General features: G+C 32.2%; 2 protein-coding genes and 1 long non-coding RNA gene across 3 annotated transcripts; 2 read left to right on the top strand and 1 right to left on the bottom strand.

The window, feature by feature from the left end:
- The first annotated feature begins 4884 nt into the window (after positions 1-4884).
- On the top strand, positions 4885-7247 carry LOC133032558 (uncharacterized). Its single transcript, XR_009685177.1, has 2 exons — positions 4885-5084; positions 6792-7247. It is a non-coding gene; the product is annotated as an uncharacterized LOC133032558 (long non-coding RNA).
- Positions 7248-13372: 6125 nt separating this feature from the next.
- Positions 13373-13741, top strand: LOC133032240 (uncharacterized). The gene has a single exon (XM_061106118.1). The coding sequence runs from the start codon at positions 13373-13375 to the stop codon at positions 13739-13741; it is 369 nt and encodes a 122-aa protein (XP_060962101.1).
- A 348-nt stretch (positions 13742-14089) lies between these two features.
- Positions 14090-19010, bottom strand: LOC115698624 (DEAD-box ATP-dependent RNA helicase 39). The gene is made up of 9 exons (XM_030625751.2): positions 18417-19010; positions 17602-17697; positions 17323-17511; positions 17028-17168; positions 16642-16782; positions 15751-15893; positions 15351-15480; positions 15209-15257; positions 14090-14819 (listed from the first exon to the last, which is right to left on the bottom strand). Exons 1-9 carry the CDS (start codon positions 18945-18947, stop codon positions 14233-14235), a joined length of 2007 nt encoding a protein of 668 aa, XP_030481611.2. The 5' UTR covers positions 18948-19010; the 3' UTR covers positions 14090-14232.

The raw sequence follows: 19010 nt of genomic DNA, 5'->3' as shown, positions 1-19010 counted from the left end.
TCAACTTAAATTTTAAATTCAAAAAATATTCAAATTTAAGTTTGATAAGAAAAATCAGTTAAAAATAATTAATTTATAACTTAAATAAGAATATTTAATAAATAAGCTTCAGAAAGAATCTAATTAGTTAAAATTCTTTATTTAATTAAATACACGAAAAATACAAATAGTTTATCTAGAAATAATAACTTAAAACTAAGAGTGTTTTTCTTAAAATTAACTTTAAAATATTAAAATGAAAATAAATTTCATATATTTTAAAAGTTAATTATGTTACTAATCAATTTTATTAGGTTAAACTAATTTAATTAACCTAGCACAGTTATCCAAATTAGGCAAATGGGCCTTCACAATTGGGGTAGTTCATGTGAGGGGGAGCTGGGTTCAGTATGTCGTACCCACTTCTATTGGCTCCCAACTCTCACACAAGGCCCAAAAGAGAGGAATTTAACCTTAAAATAAATAATCGTTATTAATTGAATAGGTCCAAAAAACTAAATGGACCTAAATAAAATCTATCAGGGTGTGATATTTTATTACCAACAACCTATATGCATCTATAATAAAATAAACATATATGCTCACACAGGCACACAGATTTGGATGGACCCTATCATGTTTCTAGGTCATACACAGATGGAAGAAGAATGTAAAATTTACCTGTTACAAATTATTTACTTGATCTATTGACAATTGAACCATGGGTTAAAATCAGATCATTGGATCTATCAACAAGTTAACCATGGCAATTTAGATCAAGCAATAATAGGTTTTATAAAACTTACACATAAGCTAAAACACATACTCCTGCAACAAGTTAAACTGGATAGTTGGATGTAGGATTTATTTAATTTTAAAAAATTAAATTTCGAAAATAATAAATAAAAAAAATATTTTCGGATTTTTAATTAAAATAAAATAATATTTAAAATTAAACCTACAATTTTGGAAAATTAGGTTTCAACTAACCTAAATATCATTTCAAAAAAAAAATTGCTAAACACTTTTAAAAAATTTCATGTTATTTTATAAATTAAATATTCAATAAAATAAAAAATAATAAATAAATATCCTTTTCTGATTTTATAATTTAATTTAAATAAAAAAAAATAACAAAATTTAAAAGTTAGCAAAATATCCTATTTCTATTCAAAATATCATGATTATAGTAATCTTATTTTAAATTTAAATAAGGTCAAATTATTTAAAAAAAAATTAATTTAAAAAAAAAATTAATATCTGACCTTAAATTTAAAAAATAAGATAAAATAATCAAATTTAAAAAAAAATAAGATAAAAAATTAAGCAAAAAGATAGATTTTTACCTATTTTCAAATTCAAATTACACTAATATCTAAAATTAATTTTAAAAAAATCAAATTAATTTATTTCTCATAATTAGATTTGAAATATGAAAAGTAAAAATCAAAATACAAAACTACACAAAAAATCGGAAGTTAATTCCATGAAATAGCATGAAAAATCGAAGAAAACGAAAAAAAGTGGTACGGACAATATGCATTGCATACTGTCCACACGCACGAGCAGGGAGGCTTGACCGAAGTCCCTCGGCGCAGGAGGCTGCATGCAGCCTCTCCGCTCGCGCATGGGACGATTTCAGACAGCATCTTGTCCTGATCGAGGAAGCTCGGTCGAGCATCTTGTCTGAGCGCGTGCTGGCTTAGGGGAAGTTCTGGTTGGGTTTTATGCCCTAAATAAAACTCATTTCAATATAATCAGATTTACTTATTAATATAGATTAGAAATAACATTTAATGTTGCATGGTTCACATGATTTATTTCATGATTATATGTACATAATGTATAAATTCATCTGAAACCCTTTTCACATACTTGATCCTGTTTATTGTGCCGTCAACACATTGGAAAGTAAACATGACTATGTGAATAAAGTTTCCTAGATTTATCAGACACAGGGTTTTACTGATAATATGATAATCTACAACAAGAGTTTATCATATCAGTAAAACCCTGTGTCTGATAAATCTAGGAAACTTTATTCACATAGTCATGTTTACTTTCCAATGTGTTGACGGCACAATAAACAGGATCAAGTATGTGAAAAGGGTTTCAGATGAATTTATACATTATGTACATATAATCATGAAATAAATCATGTGAACCATGCAACATTAAATGTTATTTCTGATCTATATTAATAAGTAAATCTGATTATATTGAAATGAGTTTTATTTAGGGCATAAAACCCAACAATTTAACCATTGTTATAATCTTAATGTGATCAAAGATCCTCTATATAGATGATTTACATCGAGATGAGATAAATTTACCGTTTTCATCCCTCAATGTATTTGGCCCCTTAAAACACTTAGCTACCTGTAAATGATGTTTTAGTGATCTAAGAAATAGTCACTGAAACAAGAGCTCATCCATTTACTTCTATTTAGCTAAGCTCGAAGGGAATCATCACTTGACTCCTATACACCAGTAGAAGCTATAGATTCCATATTTATGTTCAGCGCTCCCACTCAATCATACTATCATGTTCCCAAATATACGTATCACCCTGACCCAAAAGTAGGCTTAACTAATAAATCAAAGAACATGAATAGCACTCCTGAGTTGAGCCTAAGCATATCAGGATTTAGATTCTTTTGATCTAAGATCAACTAGTGATATTGACTTGGAAAGATACAACGGTAAGTTTATAATATCTTGACTAAGTTCAATATCGGTCCAGTCCAATGTATACTCCATACATTCGAAACTTGTATACTTTATTAATGTCCTGGAAAGAACATAACACTTACTCCAAGTGTAAGTATACATCATCGCTGATTATCACATCAGTGTAAATCCAAAACACTGATGAAACAGGGACTTAGTCTTTTGAATCATATAATCACAATCACATTCCATTGTGTTGACAAAATTGTAATTGTAAATAAATATATGTTCTGGACTTAACTGATTTTGTGCATATATTAAATATGTTAAACCATAAGCATGAAAAATTCATGCAAACATAAATTACTTCAAATTTCTTAGATTGATAACTAATCAGATTGTAATGGGTTTTATTTAGGGCACAAAACCCAACACTTTCACCTCCTCGTCAAGTTTCCTACCAAGGGTGGAATTGGCTGCTTGAAGGGCAATCAAATAGTAGCACGAGAGTGTTACAACCTATCCATCACAATCAGGGAGAAAGCAGCCAAATCCCTCAAAGCTACGGCAAGTAGTTCTCAACAATGAAGACTCGCCCAAAACGGGGTCGAGGACATTGATCCCCGTTTTGGGGATATTGATACAGGGGTTGGTCTGATTGAAGAATTCGAAGAAATGCCATTAGACCCCAAACAACCATCCAAATTAATCAAGATCGGGAAAAACCTTCCTGAGGACATAAGATCCTCTTTGATCCAGTTCTTAAGGGACAACCAAGATGTCTTTGCTTGGTCACACGAAGACATGGGGGGAATAAGCCCCACTGTGATAAGTCATGCTTTAAACATCGACGTCGAAAATTTCAAGCCAGTTCAACAGAAAATAAGGTTACTCGACAAAGAAAGGGCCAAGGCATTGAAGGAAGAGGTGGAAAAACTATGGAGCAACAATTTCATCAAAGAGGCCTACTACCCAGTTTGGGTATCGAACCCTGTACTAGTTCCAAAGCCAAATGGCACCTGGAGGGTGTGCATTGACTTTACTGAGACTTAAACAAGGCATGCCCAAAAGATTGTTTTCCCTTCACCGAGAATCGATCAGTTGGTTAGAGCACCCGTTTGGTAAGTGGGAGGTCTTGAGTTCAACTCTCAATGAAAGCACCAAAATGTTGACTGGATTTTTAGCCAACCGACGCGGAGTCGTAATAAATGAGATTTAAACCAAAATCACAATAATAAATGCAATTAATAACACCGCAATTCGTAATAAATGTAAAGAAAAGACACCGAATTTAAAGAGGTTCGGTCTCGGATGTCGGTAATAGCCTACTCCCCTTGAGTTTTATTAATCTGAGTTGCAAAAGTCAAGAATAGGCTCTTGATTGCAAAGAATGAGAAGTGTTTATTTTTCCAAGTGTTTCAGACTGTGGATCCCGTTCCCAGGTCATGGGTGACCCCTTATATAGGGGAGGGGGTCGGTGCTTCTCGCTTCAGGAGATGCGACCAACGCGGAGCTATCTCAACTGTCTCCTTAATTTTCAGAGGCGGTTGGAGTTTGATTTTTAGGATAATATCCCGCTATTTTCGTGGGTTGACAACTGTCTTTGAGCCTTTCGCGGGATTTGAACATTTGAAGGAGCCACTGATGACAAGGGTCCCTTACGGGTGTGACATGGTCGTCAACCACCTTTGAGGATTAAGCCCATACTTGAGGGTAACACCCCCGGGACTCTCGTTGAGGGGGGATGACCACCATCATAGTTAGGTGACCTCCCAAGACCCAACTTGAGAGGGAGGGGGGGTCCCCCCCTTAAACCCAAGTTGGGGGGGGGGGGGGTCTCCTCCTTAAACCCAAGTTTGGGGGGAGGGGTCCCCCCAAAACCCAAGTTTTTTTGGGGGAAAAAGAACAACCACCCAAATTGAGGGGGCATCTCAACAGTCATGACTTTACACCTTCTTCATTAATTTAGTCCCGGTATTTTTATGCCACGGGGTGCTATTCTTGACACGTCATCGTCATCAAAATTTGGGTAAACATTTGCCCCCCAAGTTTCTAGCAGTATGACCATACGGTAGAAACTTTCTTGTGTTGTTTGGGTCTTACTTCTGTTGTTGACGGCTTGGCACAGCGGCACCAAAAATACTATGCCTATACTAAACTAATATGACCAACAAAAATATAAAAATTGCTCATTAGCCCTCAATGGTAGTGGAGGGTTATAATAGCAATTTTGGGTTAAAAGGCCCTCTTTTTGCAAAAATAAAGTTCCTTATGTAAGAAAGGAAAGAAGACAAACCCTCACATTTAAAAAAAAAAATCATCTTCTTCATTTTTGCTCTTCATTTTTTGGGGTTGGACATCTTATCACCATTGGATGAGATTTTGAAGCTTTGAAGTGATTCTTGGACACTTGGTGGAACATTTCTTCACTATGGGTAAATTTCTAACTCCTCCATAGTTATTTTTCACATTGAAATCATGTTTTTGGTGGCATTTTTAAAACTTTTTCTTGGTTTTCTTGCTATGGCCGAATTTGACATGTTTGATTGGAATTCTTGAATTTCTTGATATAATGTGATTGTTTAAGGCTTGGGTCTTGTAGTATAGGTGATGGGCAATGTGTTTTTGGCTTTGATTTGGTTCAATTTGATGAAAAAATAAGGAAATTTGAAACTTTTAGGTTGGTGGTGTTCTTGAATATTGAAGAACACCATGAACATGAAAAGTTTCAATTTCCCTCCATTTTCCCAACTTTGATTTTCATCAAATTGATAAAAATGTGTTTGTGGTGGTGAAACATTGATCTTGGATTTTTTTTTCTTAACCGCACCCGAGTTACCCCTTTGGGGGGTCGGGGTGGTACCCCGAGCCAACCTTCTTGGAGGTAGGGGCGGCAACTTGATTTGGCTTCCTTGGATGTCGGGGTGACACCCCGAGACTAGGTGCCATTGCCGATCATACTTGCTTGATTTAAAAGTCAAGCGTTATTTTTAGATAAAATTATCCATAGCTAATTATGGTTTCTTAGCTTGGATAAAGGATAGAATATTGCTACTACTCATAGATAGATCTCACAAGTGGGGAAGGTACCACATCAAGCCTTACCCGTAGGTTGGTTCCACATTGGGTTCTATATGGTTATGTGTGTGATGACTTAAACAATTATGCGAGTCATGACATAACCAAGTTGAATGTAACTTTTGGAGTATCTTTCTTGTACATATTTGAGTACCATGAGCATTTTTACTAGTAGTCATGGACATATGTGTTATTTATATTTTTTTTATTTGTTCTTCAATAATTAATTTGATTATATATATAAAAAAATTGGGTATTTAATTATTATATAAAAAATTAATTAATGATGCATTTAAACAAACAAGACATTTGAAAAGATGTAATTAATCATTGCCTGTGAGTTTGACGCAGTAATTCCTTAATGCAATTTAATGTATATTAAATGTATATGCAATTATTGATCTTCTAGTACAACTCCTAACCTTTATAAAATATTTGAAATATCTTTTTTTTATTAATTTTAATTATTTCTATTAATTTTATTTTATTTTAAACTGCTGTGTTCGAGTTGATTAATATAAAATATATGACATATCTTCTGTTATTAATTTTATTTTATTTTAAAATTATTAAATATTTCTACTATTTGTGTACTGTCTTGCCCCATTTCTATAATTATTAATTATTGGCATACCTTCTTTTAGCGCTCACACACACACGTTAATAATAAAAAATAGTTAATTAGCAAACATAACCAGCAAAGTCAAAATAATATATTTTATTAAAAAAAAAGTTAATTAACTAATTCTTACTTTATGCTTTATATACTTTGATTTTGATTTTTAATTTAGTAAATAAAAGTTAGTTTTATAATAAAAAAAAAAATAGATAATAATTGTTATTATAAATAGTGATAAAAATATTTTGAAGTGTATAAATTGTTGGAATTATTTTACCAGGATCTTAGATCTACTCACAAGTATGTTGATTAACACCCTAAATATGAACTTTCTAAAATGATGAAATAAACACGTATAAAGTTTAGGAAACCTTACATTGGGTGCAGCGGAATTAAATGACTCCTTCCATTCAGATCTCTAACCCGTGTATCCTTTCTGTAGCAGAGTATTATCAAGATCAGAAACTGGATCTCTTTCTCTGAATCTTTGATGCTGAAACTCCTTTGCTGATGATCTTTCTTCACGATCTTCCTCACTATGAATGAGGTATTACTTGCTGTGTGTGGGCACTACTCTAATCACTAAAGGAATTTCGAAATATGAAGGAAGAAGAGAGAGAGAGGGTGGCGGCCAAGGTAGAGAGAGAAAGGCTCAGGTTTTCTGATTCAGAAGTGTAATTTTCCTGAAGCCTTCACTATCTATTTATAGCATTCCACTAGGGTTAGGTTTGAATTATTTGGCATTAAAATAATGAAAATATCAGTTTAAAATGCCTACAAAAGTGGTCGGCCATGGCTTATTGGGTTTGGGCCTTGCTTTTTGCAATTTTGCAATTTTAACACTTTTGTATCTGATTTTCTCAAAAACGTCAATTTTCTAATTCTACCATTTAAATGTCAATTCTAACTATTTAATAAATATAAATAATTATTAAATAATATTGTCATTTATCATATTTATTAATTGAACCATACAAAGTATCATAATTAACAAATATGCCCCTAACAACTTTTTCTTTACAATTTTGCCCTTACTTAGTGAAAATTTCACAAATAGACATAGTCTAGTTAGAGAATTATAATTGATTAATCAAAACCAATTACATGAGTCTTACAAACAATATTATCTCAACTAGTGCGGGGACCATGGGTCTATATAACCGAGCTTCCAATAATTAGATCAAGAATTTAGCACTAAAATTCACTAACTTATTAATTCTTCGTTGAATCCACGCATAGAACTTAGAATTGCACTCTTAGTATATAGAATGCTCTATATGTTCCACCATATAGACGCATCATTAGTCATCCATTATTATAATCCTAATTTGATCAATGATCCTCTATATGAATGATCTACACTGTAAAGGGATTAGATTACCGTTACACCCTACTATGTATTTTATCCTTAAAATACTTGACCCCGTATAAATGATATTTCAGCTTATGTGAAATGAGTACTCCACCATTTATGTTCGTTTGGTCAAGCTCGAAGGAGATCATCCTTTCCTTACTATTCGCCAGATAGAAGCTATAGATTCCATGTTTATGCTAGCGCTCCCACTCAATTGCACTACCGTGTTCCCAAAATGTATGTATCACCCTGACCTAAAAGTAGGCTTAACTAACAAATCAAAGAACACGAATAGCCTTTCAAGATTGAGCCTAATCATAACAGGATTAAGAACATTTGATCTAGGATCAACTAGGTGAATTGACTTGAATAGATTTTACGGTAAGTTTAATTAAATCTAAGTCAAAGTTCAATATCGGTCCCTTCCGATGCATACTCCATGCATCCAACCTGAGCTTTACTTTAACCAATGTTCTGGAAAGAACATAACATTTCTCCGAATGCAAGTAAACTCTTGTTGTAGATTATCATATCAGTAAAACTCTGTGTCTGATAAATCTAGGAAACTTTATTCACATAGTCATGTTTACTTTCCAATGTGATGACAACACAATAAACAGGATCAAGTATGTGAAAAGGGTTTAAGATGAATTTATAAATCAAATAGACAAGCAATTGATAAAGTGAACCAAAACATACACAAATGAATGAAAAAATACTTCTGTTTCTTTATTGATGTTGAATAAAGTAGATTACATTGAAATGGAGTTTTATTTAGGGCATAAAAACCAACATAAATTAATAAAAAAATGCCTTATTTATTCTTAAAAAGAAACCGTGATTTTATTATTTGTAAATAGAGAGAATCACAGTTGTTCCAAGGCATCCATAAAGTACAATTTGAAACCTTTAAGAAATATTATATATGATATTGTGTATAGGGAAGTGTTTGGATGATGTAAGCTTCCGTACATGATCATAGTACCCTTATATGTTATCTTTTATATATCTACCCAACAACCTTAATCAAAAATGCCCAGAGAAGAAGCCATATTTTAGACCAAAAATACTAAAGTGTCAATTATTTGACTATTGTTTTTCTTTTACAAAATTGAATTTGTAAAACAACTTGCATATGGTCACAATCAGTGGCGGACCTAGGATTTAAGTTGAGGGGGGCGACACTTGTTTTTTTTATAAGTGAGGGGTGCGTTTTTTTTTTTTTTTTCTACATTGCATAACATGTTAAAAATTAATGTAAACTTATATTTTAGTATTAAATATAGTATAAAGTATAAAAAAAATAAAATATATTTGGTTCAATAATTAAGACATTAAATATAAGTATTATTGGTAGATGTTCAAAAAGTAAAATAAAAATACTAAAGTAAACATGCTTTTATTGGGATGCTTTTATTGGGATTAGAACTCATGACCTCCTTTAAATGCATGAAATGACTTTGCTATTATACCAAAGCTTATTTTATGTGTATAGATATCACTTTTATTTATAAATAAATGTTGTAACTAACTAAAATGCATATATATTTTTTTCCCGATTTTTTTTTTTTCATGGTGGGCGACTGCCCCACCTCTCCTCTATGTGGATCCGCCCCTATGTATATACATTTACTTATATACCGTCTTTTTTTTTTTTTTTTTGTAAAAGTACATTATAGTTAATTGTTCTAATTTTTATTAGTGTTCTATCCTTATCTCTTAAAATTTGACAACTCACAAACTATTTAATGATTGTTCTATTTATATTTTTTTTCTACATAATCTTATACCTTTGTAACTATATAAAAAAAAGGAAGTTTATATAAATATATATATATTTTAATAGTATTGTAATATATAAGAATATTAGATTTCAAATTATTCATAATTAAAAAAAATATTAAATTTATTATACATATGATTTTACAAAATTATGAAAACTGCGCAAAGCGCGGTGTCATTTCCTAGTTATTATATAATGGGAAACACATAAATATGTTGTTTAGTTTACTCATTTTGAGTCTTTACAATGCAATAGAATTTATAAAACATAGTCATCCATTCCATTTAAATTTTATTTACTATATTGTCAAGTTTGAGATGTTTATTTTGATCATTTTCATTTAGTTGGGATATGTTGATTTTCAATAGTCAAGTTTCACACTTTTTGATTTTTGTTCTTACCATATGAACAAAATTTTATTACTTTTTTAAACATTACCTCCTAAAAATGAGACAAGTAACATATCATGTACAACAATGTCCCAATTGTCTATTTTTAGATTTAAAGAAAGGCTAATTTAGATTTTTACCTCCTGAATTTTAATATGTCCCAAATTATACCCTCTGAATTTTCGAGGTCGTTAAAAATTCTTCATAAACTATTCAGATTGTTGGATTTAAGGATTTTTTTTCTAATGTCATTCAATTTCGCTAATATGTAGTTGTCCATATACTAAATCGTGCCCCAAACTTTGATATTTACAAAATCATGCCCGCTGAACTTTAATATGTATAGAATTGTGCCCACTAAATTTCCATCCACGTTAGACTTTCTTTAATAAAATTGGACAATAGTCCTTAAATCCAACAATCTCAATAGTTCAAAGGAATTTTTTTACGACCTGAAAAGTTCAGGGGCATAATTTGGAACATGTCAAAGTTCAGAGGTAAAAATCTAAATTAGCCTTAAAGAAATTATAAGTCAATGTTTTTTTTTTATTTATTTATTATTATTTTTTTTTTTATCAAAACTACTAGAAAATATAAAACCAAAATTATATATTAATTTATTTTAAGAGATGTAGATGAAAAATTTGAGTATTTATTTTAAGTATTCAAAGTCTATTAATATAATTATTTTGTGATGAGTAATGATATGACTGTGTAAATTATTATTTAAAAATTACATAAAAATGATTGAAACTAAAAAAAAAAATACGTAGTGGTTAGTTTATTAATTGTAAAAAATAAAAAATAAAGGTAAAAAGTGGAGGATGAATTTGAGTTTGTATAAGAAAATAGATTAGTTTTTAGAAAAAATATATTATTCTGAGTAAAGCATGTTGGAAACTGTAATTTCAAACACGACTCAAAGATACTGGACTTAACTGAGCCGACTCTATCTTACAAAAAATTGGCACGAGACACTATAGTACAACATGACCCATAGTTTTAAGAATTTTTTGAAATACAAATCAACGTAAATTGACAAAACACGTATCTACAATACTAGTTGTCTCGTAATTTTTAGGCTATTTAGGATTTTTGTCCATTAAATTATGACATATGCATCATTTTCAATGATTAAAAAAATTAAAAAAGAAATTAAAATCTTAAAATAAATTAAGCAATTTAAAAAATTAATTATTTTTTATTAAAAAATTCATTTAGATATAAAATAAGTATATTAAAATTTTAATTTTCCCCAAAAACTATATTTGTTTAAATAAACATAATATTTTTTAAAAAATAATTTTATATTTTTGTTGAATTTCTAATTTTTTTTTTAATTTTTTAGGATATGAATTTGTAGTAAGCTTGATCTTTCTCTTCACAAAATCTTAGTTTATTTAAATTATTTATTGAATTTTTAATAATTTTAGTTTGATTTTTTAAGATATGTGTTCATAAATAAAATAAAGTTTGAAAATAATTTTTTTTAGGAATAATTTAAGTTTTTTTAACGTAAATCTAATACTTTTTTAGCTAATTAGGATTTTTGCCCCCTGAACTTTGACATGTACCAAATCATGCCCCCTGAGCTTTTAAGGTTGTTGAAAATACCCCCTGAACTATTGAGATTGTTGGATTTAAGGACTTTTGTCTAATTTCATTCAATTTTACTATTTCAGTGATTGCTTATGTACTAAACCATGCTTCCCAGATTTTGATATCTATCAAATCATGCCCTTTGAACTTTGATATGTACTAAATTATGGTCCCTGAACTTTCATTCATGTTAGACTTTTTTACTAAAATTAGAAAAAGGTCATTAAATCCAACAATCTCAATAGTTCAGGGGGCATTTTTAACGATCTTAAAAGTTCAGGGGGCATGATTTTGTACATGTCAAAGTTCAGGGGGCAAAAATCCTAATTAGCCTATTTTTTTTTTTTTTTGTATTAATTTAATACTTTTATCAAATTTTTTAAATAATTTTATTAGATTTTTTTTAGAATTAACAGTATATTATAATTTTTAAAATTAATTAATTTTTTTTGGATAAAAATTATTAAATTTAGTATTAGTCAAAATTCAGAGGGTAAAAGTATTAATTCTTAACAGCTAAAGTAACAGAACCTAATACAAGGGGCATGATTATGTAAATGTTATATTTTAAGAAATTTTTTTAATAAGCCGTATATTTTAAGGAACAAGATTAAGTAGTGTTGAAAGTTTCGAGAACGAAATTGCTAATTCTTCTTCTTTTTTTAAGAAGTGCAAATAAAAAAGAATTATTCATAAATAAAGATTCTTTACCTAATAAATGGGCTTCATTATTTTTTGATAATGGAATTGTCCAAAAATGACTAATTTTTAATTTAATTGTCAAAAATAACTTGTCAAGTTTCAATAACGTTTTTATTTGTTTGGGCATATTTCAATACCCTTATTTATACATTTCTCTCTCTCTCTCTCTCTCTCTCTCTCTCTCTCTCTCTCTCTCTCTCTCTCTCTCTCTCTCTCTCTCTCTCTCTCTCTCTCTCTCTCTCTCTCTCTCTCTCTCTCTCTCTCTCTCTCTCTCTCTCTCTCTCTCTCTCTCGGGAAAATACCATTCTGAATTCTGTATTTTACAAAAATTACCGATTAGATCATCTGTTTTGTTAAATGACAAAATAGATTCTATATTTTCCAAAATATTAAAAATAGAACCCTGAGTTCAATTCTCGACAATTTTTTTTTAATATAACCAACTTGAAGACAATTTTTAACATGAATAGATGTAATCAGTTTTGTCATAACATCTCTAGATTAAATTATTGTTAAATTTTATTTTGACAAAAAATTAATTCAGGATCCTATTTGTACTATTTTAGAAAATATAGACATAAATTAATTTAGATATACATTTTTTTTATTCATATATTTATATGAGGTAAATCTTGGAAGATTTCAACCAAGCCTCAATGACGAATTTCATCACAATTTTCTTCCAATGGAATTAGTTTATTTAACAATCATTACCTTCTTACACAATTGAACCCTTTAACAGGGACCTTATTCTAAAACATGTGGAGTTGTTAATATTGCTTTAGTGATAAACTAAACATAGACTCCATTGCTAATTGACCAAACTGTTTGGCTATTTATAGGTAATATATCACAAATTTGATGCTAACTAATCCAAGTCTTCGTAAGTGATCAACTTTTTGACTCAAAAGAAATCAAATGAGAAAAAACCACCATCACCTACTCAATAAAGTCTCCTCAAATCACACTATAAAATGTTAGTTATTTTACCACAAAGAAGAGGTTTCTTTCAAAAAAAAAAAAAAAAGGTGAAGAGGTCAAAACTTCAAACATCATAAAATAAACCACTCTTTGGATGACTTAACAAATCCTCAAAACCCAACAACTCCTCCCTTAAAGGCAAACTCTTCATGTTTTATATATATAATCATAAACTCTTCAACCCTTTTTCATTCCATATTTTTGGCATCTTCACCACAATGGCTCGCCAGCTTCATTTCCAACATTTACACAACACTAATCACTTTCAAGTTGGCTTTGCCGGAATGACATTTTTTCTATGTGCTATTGCGTTGTTCAAGTGCGCTTCCCACTCCCGTGCATGGCGACAATGGAGAGCTTGCTATGAACCCGACACCATCGATGATCATAGTGTGCAACACATTCAACATGGAAACAACCGACAAATCATGGATGTTGATGAAGATGAAGTTTCGGTTTGGCAGAAGAACATACTAATGGGTGGGAAGTGTCAGTTACCTGATTTCTCCGGTGTCATAATTTATGACACGAATGGGAGTGTTATGGCACCGTCGAAACCTCCTCGCTTATTACTACCATGGAAGTAGTTTTAAGAGAAGAAAGTGAAAGAAAGGAACTTTTTTAAATTACTGCTTAATTAGATATTGATTTCATGAATTAGTAATTGTTGTCTTTCTCTTAATTATTGGCTTTACTATGTAAATGGTTATTGGCTAAATAACAGCAAAATTTTAGTGTGTAATATTTACTGAATCATTGGATTTGGATTTAGTGTGTAATTAGATATTGATTTCATGAATTAGTAATTGTTGTCTTTCTCTTCATTATTGGCTTTACTATGTAAATGGTTATTGGCTAAATAACAGCAAAATTTTAGTGTGTAATATTTAAAGAATCATTGGATTTTGATTTTGGATAATAACAACTCCAAAGAGTGGCAATAATACTAGTAAAATTATATAATTAAAACAAGAAAAAATTATATTGATATTACAAGAGAATTTTGGATGGAAAACTTGCAACTTTGAAGATTCATTGCCCCCCACAAAAAAAAAAAGTAACTCAAAATTGCCTAAAATTATCTGGACATTGATGGCTCTTTCTTATTTGACCAAAAACTCTGTCCTCTAAACCCGACAACGTTTAGTTTCGAAGAAGTTGATTTCTCTGCACTCGACCTCTTACTCCCTAATTGTTTCCTTCCACTCGAAGAAGCTTTTCTTGGGCTACTTGGGCTTGAAGAAGAAGCTCTTCTTGGGCTACTAGCACTCGAAGAAGAAGAGCCTCGTCTTGGTGAACTCGAAGAAGAAGAGCTTCTTCTTGGTGCACTTGAAGAAGAAGAACCTCTTCTTGGACTAGACATTTTTACCGACTTTGATAACTTAATACCTGAGTTTGCAGATTTAGCTGGACCAGCTGATCTTCTGGATTTCAATCCTTGACTCTGAGATGATTTTTCTGAATCAGCTTTTATCTTGCCTCCCTGCTTTGCAATTTTAAACAATCTTTCATTCTTTCCCTTCTGCTCGGTTATTTTATCCCTGGCGATGTCTCTTTGAACACTATTTATGGAGAGCGATTCAAGACTTTCATTCTTCCTTATTGCCTCCTCAATTCGGTTAGCTAAACTAACATTCTTCTTAGCAACTAAACTTGTTACTTTCCCTGTACAGAATGAAATTTCTTTCACAAGACAGTCTAACAAGAATACAGAAAGACCCATGTAAAGACAAACTAATTAAATGGTATGGAGTTTTCACACATCGAATTTCACCAGGCACACTAAGTGATTTTTTTTTTTGAAACAAAGCTGGGCCCAACCCTATCATTTTGGGGATTATGAAACTATAGCAACTGCTGTACATACAACCTTATATCTCGTGGGAGCACACCTGACCATTTGAGCTACCCTTCTTAGGCCGGCAAGCCAATTGATCGAGCAAATGTTCATCATTTCTTATTTTATTTTAAAATGTACTCTCTATCAAAGTTGTGAAGCATTCCTTGTGTGTTTGTCCTAAAGAAAATTAAAATAATGCAAGTGAATTACACACCTTTTGCGCCCATTCGAGCAGTTCTCCCCGTTCGGTGAAGGTAGTCAATCTACAAGAGTAATAAATCAAGGTTAAGCTTCCTCGGTAAGTGAGAACGATTGAAAAACATGAACAAAATATTACCAGTGGAGCTAAGACTTACCGAATTGGATGGAAAATCAAACATAATAACATGATCTACATCCAAGTCTAGTCCCCTTGCAGCCAAGTCTGTGCAGACAAGTGTGGGGCAGTCTCCATCATCACTCTTAAACTTTTTGAGGTTTTCAACCCTGTATTTCAAACAATACAACATAGAGCCTAAGTACTGAAACTTGACCTTCATAGTATTTTCTCCCACATATCAACTCTCATCTTAATCTAAGAAACATTAAATGCTTTAATACCAAATTGGATCAGAAAGTGATGGTCGGGTGTTCTTTACATAAATCGGCACACTTCTAGTTCATAACTGGACAAAGATTTTGTTCCAACAGAGTGGAAGAATAAAAGGCTCAAACCATACAAAATCGAGCATATGTAATAATTGTGTTTTGTCTTACCTTTGTTCTGCTGGCACCTCACCATGGTAATTGACAGTAGAAATCTGATTTTCACTGAGAAAGTGGTCCACAGCACGGCTAGAATTCAGTGTGTTACAGAATACCATTACTTTGTTTCCTTTTGCCAAACTTGGTTCAAGAACCTGCAATTTCACCACAAGGGTTCTCCCTCTGTTAGACTAACCAATACAATAGTGTAATGAAAATTTAGACTTCCTCTATTTTTCACAATTTTTCTCCTATGTTTTCCTCCAGTTTTTCCCAATCTTCCTATTATATCTTCCGCTATCAATTGTTTATTTCAGATTCATCTTCTTTCTTTTCGTTTAGTTTGCTCAGGGATTACTCTTTGGTCTTAAGAATGAGTGATTGCTCTTCTCTGACCCTTACTGCCCAACCTGAAAGCAGACAGCTAAAGCGTTCGACTTACTGAACATGGTTCTATGGTTGGTCTGCAACCCCTTACCAATCTGATTGAGTAAACTAATCCGTACAAATGCATCACTTTCAAACCAAACCTAAAACATAATTATACATTTTGCTTACTATTGCTTCTATAATAAAAATACCTTCTAACCTTGGAACTGTTCATTTATAGACATTTATGAAGCCGTGGTATCCATAAAAACAGGTAAGAGCTCCACCTTTTACCTAATTCTATGGAAGAAAGAAAAAACAATGTACAGAAATACTATTATTTGCCCTTTTACTAGTTTCTTGTCTTTACAATAGTACCGCTCGTGATTTACGCTGTTGCATGTACAAGGATCTAAATTAATGAGTACCAAAAAATAAACTTAAGATGCTTCTTCCTGAGATTAAAAAACAAAATATTGGCAGGACAAGACTTATATTTAGTTATAACTATGAATAAACGGAATAATAACAAACCTGTAATAATGCTTCCATCTTGTTTTCGGTGCCTGAAAGTTTAAGGAAATCATGACGAGCAGATGCAATTTTTTTATGCAAAGATGATGTACGTAAATGCTCGATCCCTTGGAACTCCTCATCAACTAGAGTTTGCACTCCCTGCAAAACTTCTCAAAAGTCAATCATCCAACTTTATTATAACATCACACCTTGTGCAGAAGAACATCAAATTCCAGCAAATAAGGTAAATTCAAATATTTATCAATCATGACATTGCATTAGAATCCTATCGAATTTATTAACTTCATTTTTTTTCATCTCATTGTGGGTCTTTACTTCTATATATATCTAAATCTGCAGAACACAAAGATCCCAAAATCTTTTAATATGACCATAAATGTTACCTTTGTCATTGTTGCAGTGACCAAAACAGTTTGGAATCCTTGACCGTCGGGTTTAGTTGAGCGATGTTTTAAAGGGGCGAGGAACTTACGAATGTCAGGTCCGAAACCATGATCAAACATGGTATCTGCTTCATCCAACACCTACCAGTACATTTAATGAAATAAATTAAGACCGCCTACCTTATTGCACCAAACCAGTGGCTTAATAGAGTGCAAGGTTGATATGCACGATACAGCTATTTAATCAAATGCAAATATATTAATCATTGTGAAAGAAAGAAAAAAAAAAAGTTACCACGTATTTGATGTCACCATAAACAAGATTCCCTTCCTCAATATGTTGAAGAACCCTGCCTGGGGTCCCAACAACCATATCAGTTGCATTATTCAGCGAATCCTCTTGTGGTCTTGATCGGCCGCCACCACTTACCATAGTAGACCTGAACCGAGCATGATGGCTAATCGACTTAGCTACACGGAACACCTGCAATGCCCAAATTAGTTAGCTGAAAAAGGCAGAGCAATCCAAAAAGTATATAATGTCACCTCAAACTACAAAGCTATACACAAGCACCTGCTCGTACAACTCTCTTGTGGGACATAACACAACAGCGCGGGGACGCCTTGGCCTCATTTGCATACCAGATAGTTCCTCATCCCGTCTCAGCAACTGAAGCATCAAAATATTAACCACAGTCCTCGGACTAATAATATATACACGCAACTTACGAAAACTCAACATATTTCAACAGTTACCATATGTAAAACTCCTGAAAATTCGTTAATATGCCAAGGTAGATAAACTGTTCACATTTAAAGAACTAAACTATAAGTTCAGCTCATTTTCAGAACCCATTAGATAAACTGTATAACTTACAGGAATTAAAGATATTTTTATGAAAAAAATAGTATTTTTTAATACCCTCTAACTATGAAAACAATTATAAATTTGCACCTTCGGTTGCATTTTGTTCATTTTCTGAGATAATTTATTGATGTGGTCACAACAAGCATATATATAATTATAGTATGATGAACTATTGAACTAACTTAAGCTAGCTCGAACTAAGTATAATGGCCTCACACATTCAAAACTTAACTCTAGATTAGCCTTGGATTAGACTTACAGCAAATTATTTCCAGTAAAATTCCAATTTACACTATTTTTTATCATAAGTAGCAAACACAAATTCAACCAAAAAAGGAAGTTGCACAAATCAAGAGCTTACCAAAACCCAAAGAAAGTCACATCATACATTTATACTCTAAACTCAAACACAAAATAAAACCCGGATGTTAAATGACACCCAACTCCACAATTCCATTGACAAACATAAAAAGTAGTAATAAACCACAGAATTGCATAGAATAGTAATGAAAAGAAGGTACCTGAACAAGAGGCAACATATAAGCCAGAGTCTTTCCAGACCCAGTATGAGAACCCAACACAACACTCCTCCCTTCCAACACAGCAGGAATCCCAATACTCTGAATCTCAGTAGGAACCTCAATTCCCAACTCTCTTACAGCTCTCATTACCTCCTCAGTCAAACCCAATTCTTCAAAACTCTCAACAACTTTCTTCTTCTTCTTCTGTGACCCATCTCCACTCTCCCTCTCACTACCACCTGATTGTGGTGACCCTTTCTTCCCTTCTGGGGGTTTCACAGATTCTTTCAGGTGTCTTACTCTAAGCCTCTCGAGTAGTATTGAGTGCTTAAGGGGTTGAATGGCTTGGTCGGGATCAATGGTATCGGTTTCGCTCACTGTGGCTGTGCATATAGGCCTAAACCCTACAAAAACCCTGGTGGGACTTGTGAGTCTGAAGAGAGAGAAGCGTCTGAGTGCAGAGACGCGAGAGAAAGATGAAAGATTTGAGGATAGAGAGATGGTGAGAAGAGTCTTGGCTGCCCCTCCCATGGCTGAGTTTTTTGGTTTCAGAAATGAGAAAGGAAAAAACAGAGTATAACCAGAAATAAAGAG

The sequence above is a fragment of the Cannabis sativa genome, chromosome X (genome assembly GCF_029168945.1).
Source record: "Cannabis sativa cultivar Pink pepper isolate KNU-18-1 chromosome X, ASM2916894v1, whole genome shotgun sequence".
Classification (NCBI taxonomy): Eukaryota; Viridiplantae; Streptophyta; class Magnoliopsida; order Rosales; family Cannabaceae; genus Cannabis; species Cannabis sativa.
Note: the sequence above shows the minus strand (reverse complement) of the source record. Positions and strands in the feature narration are given on the sequence as shown.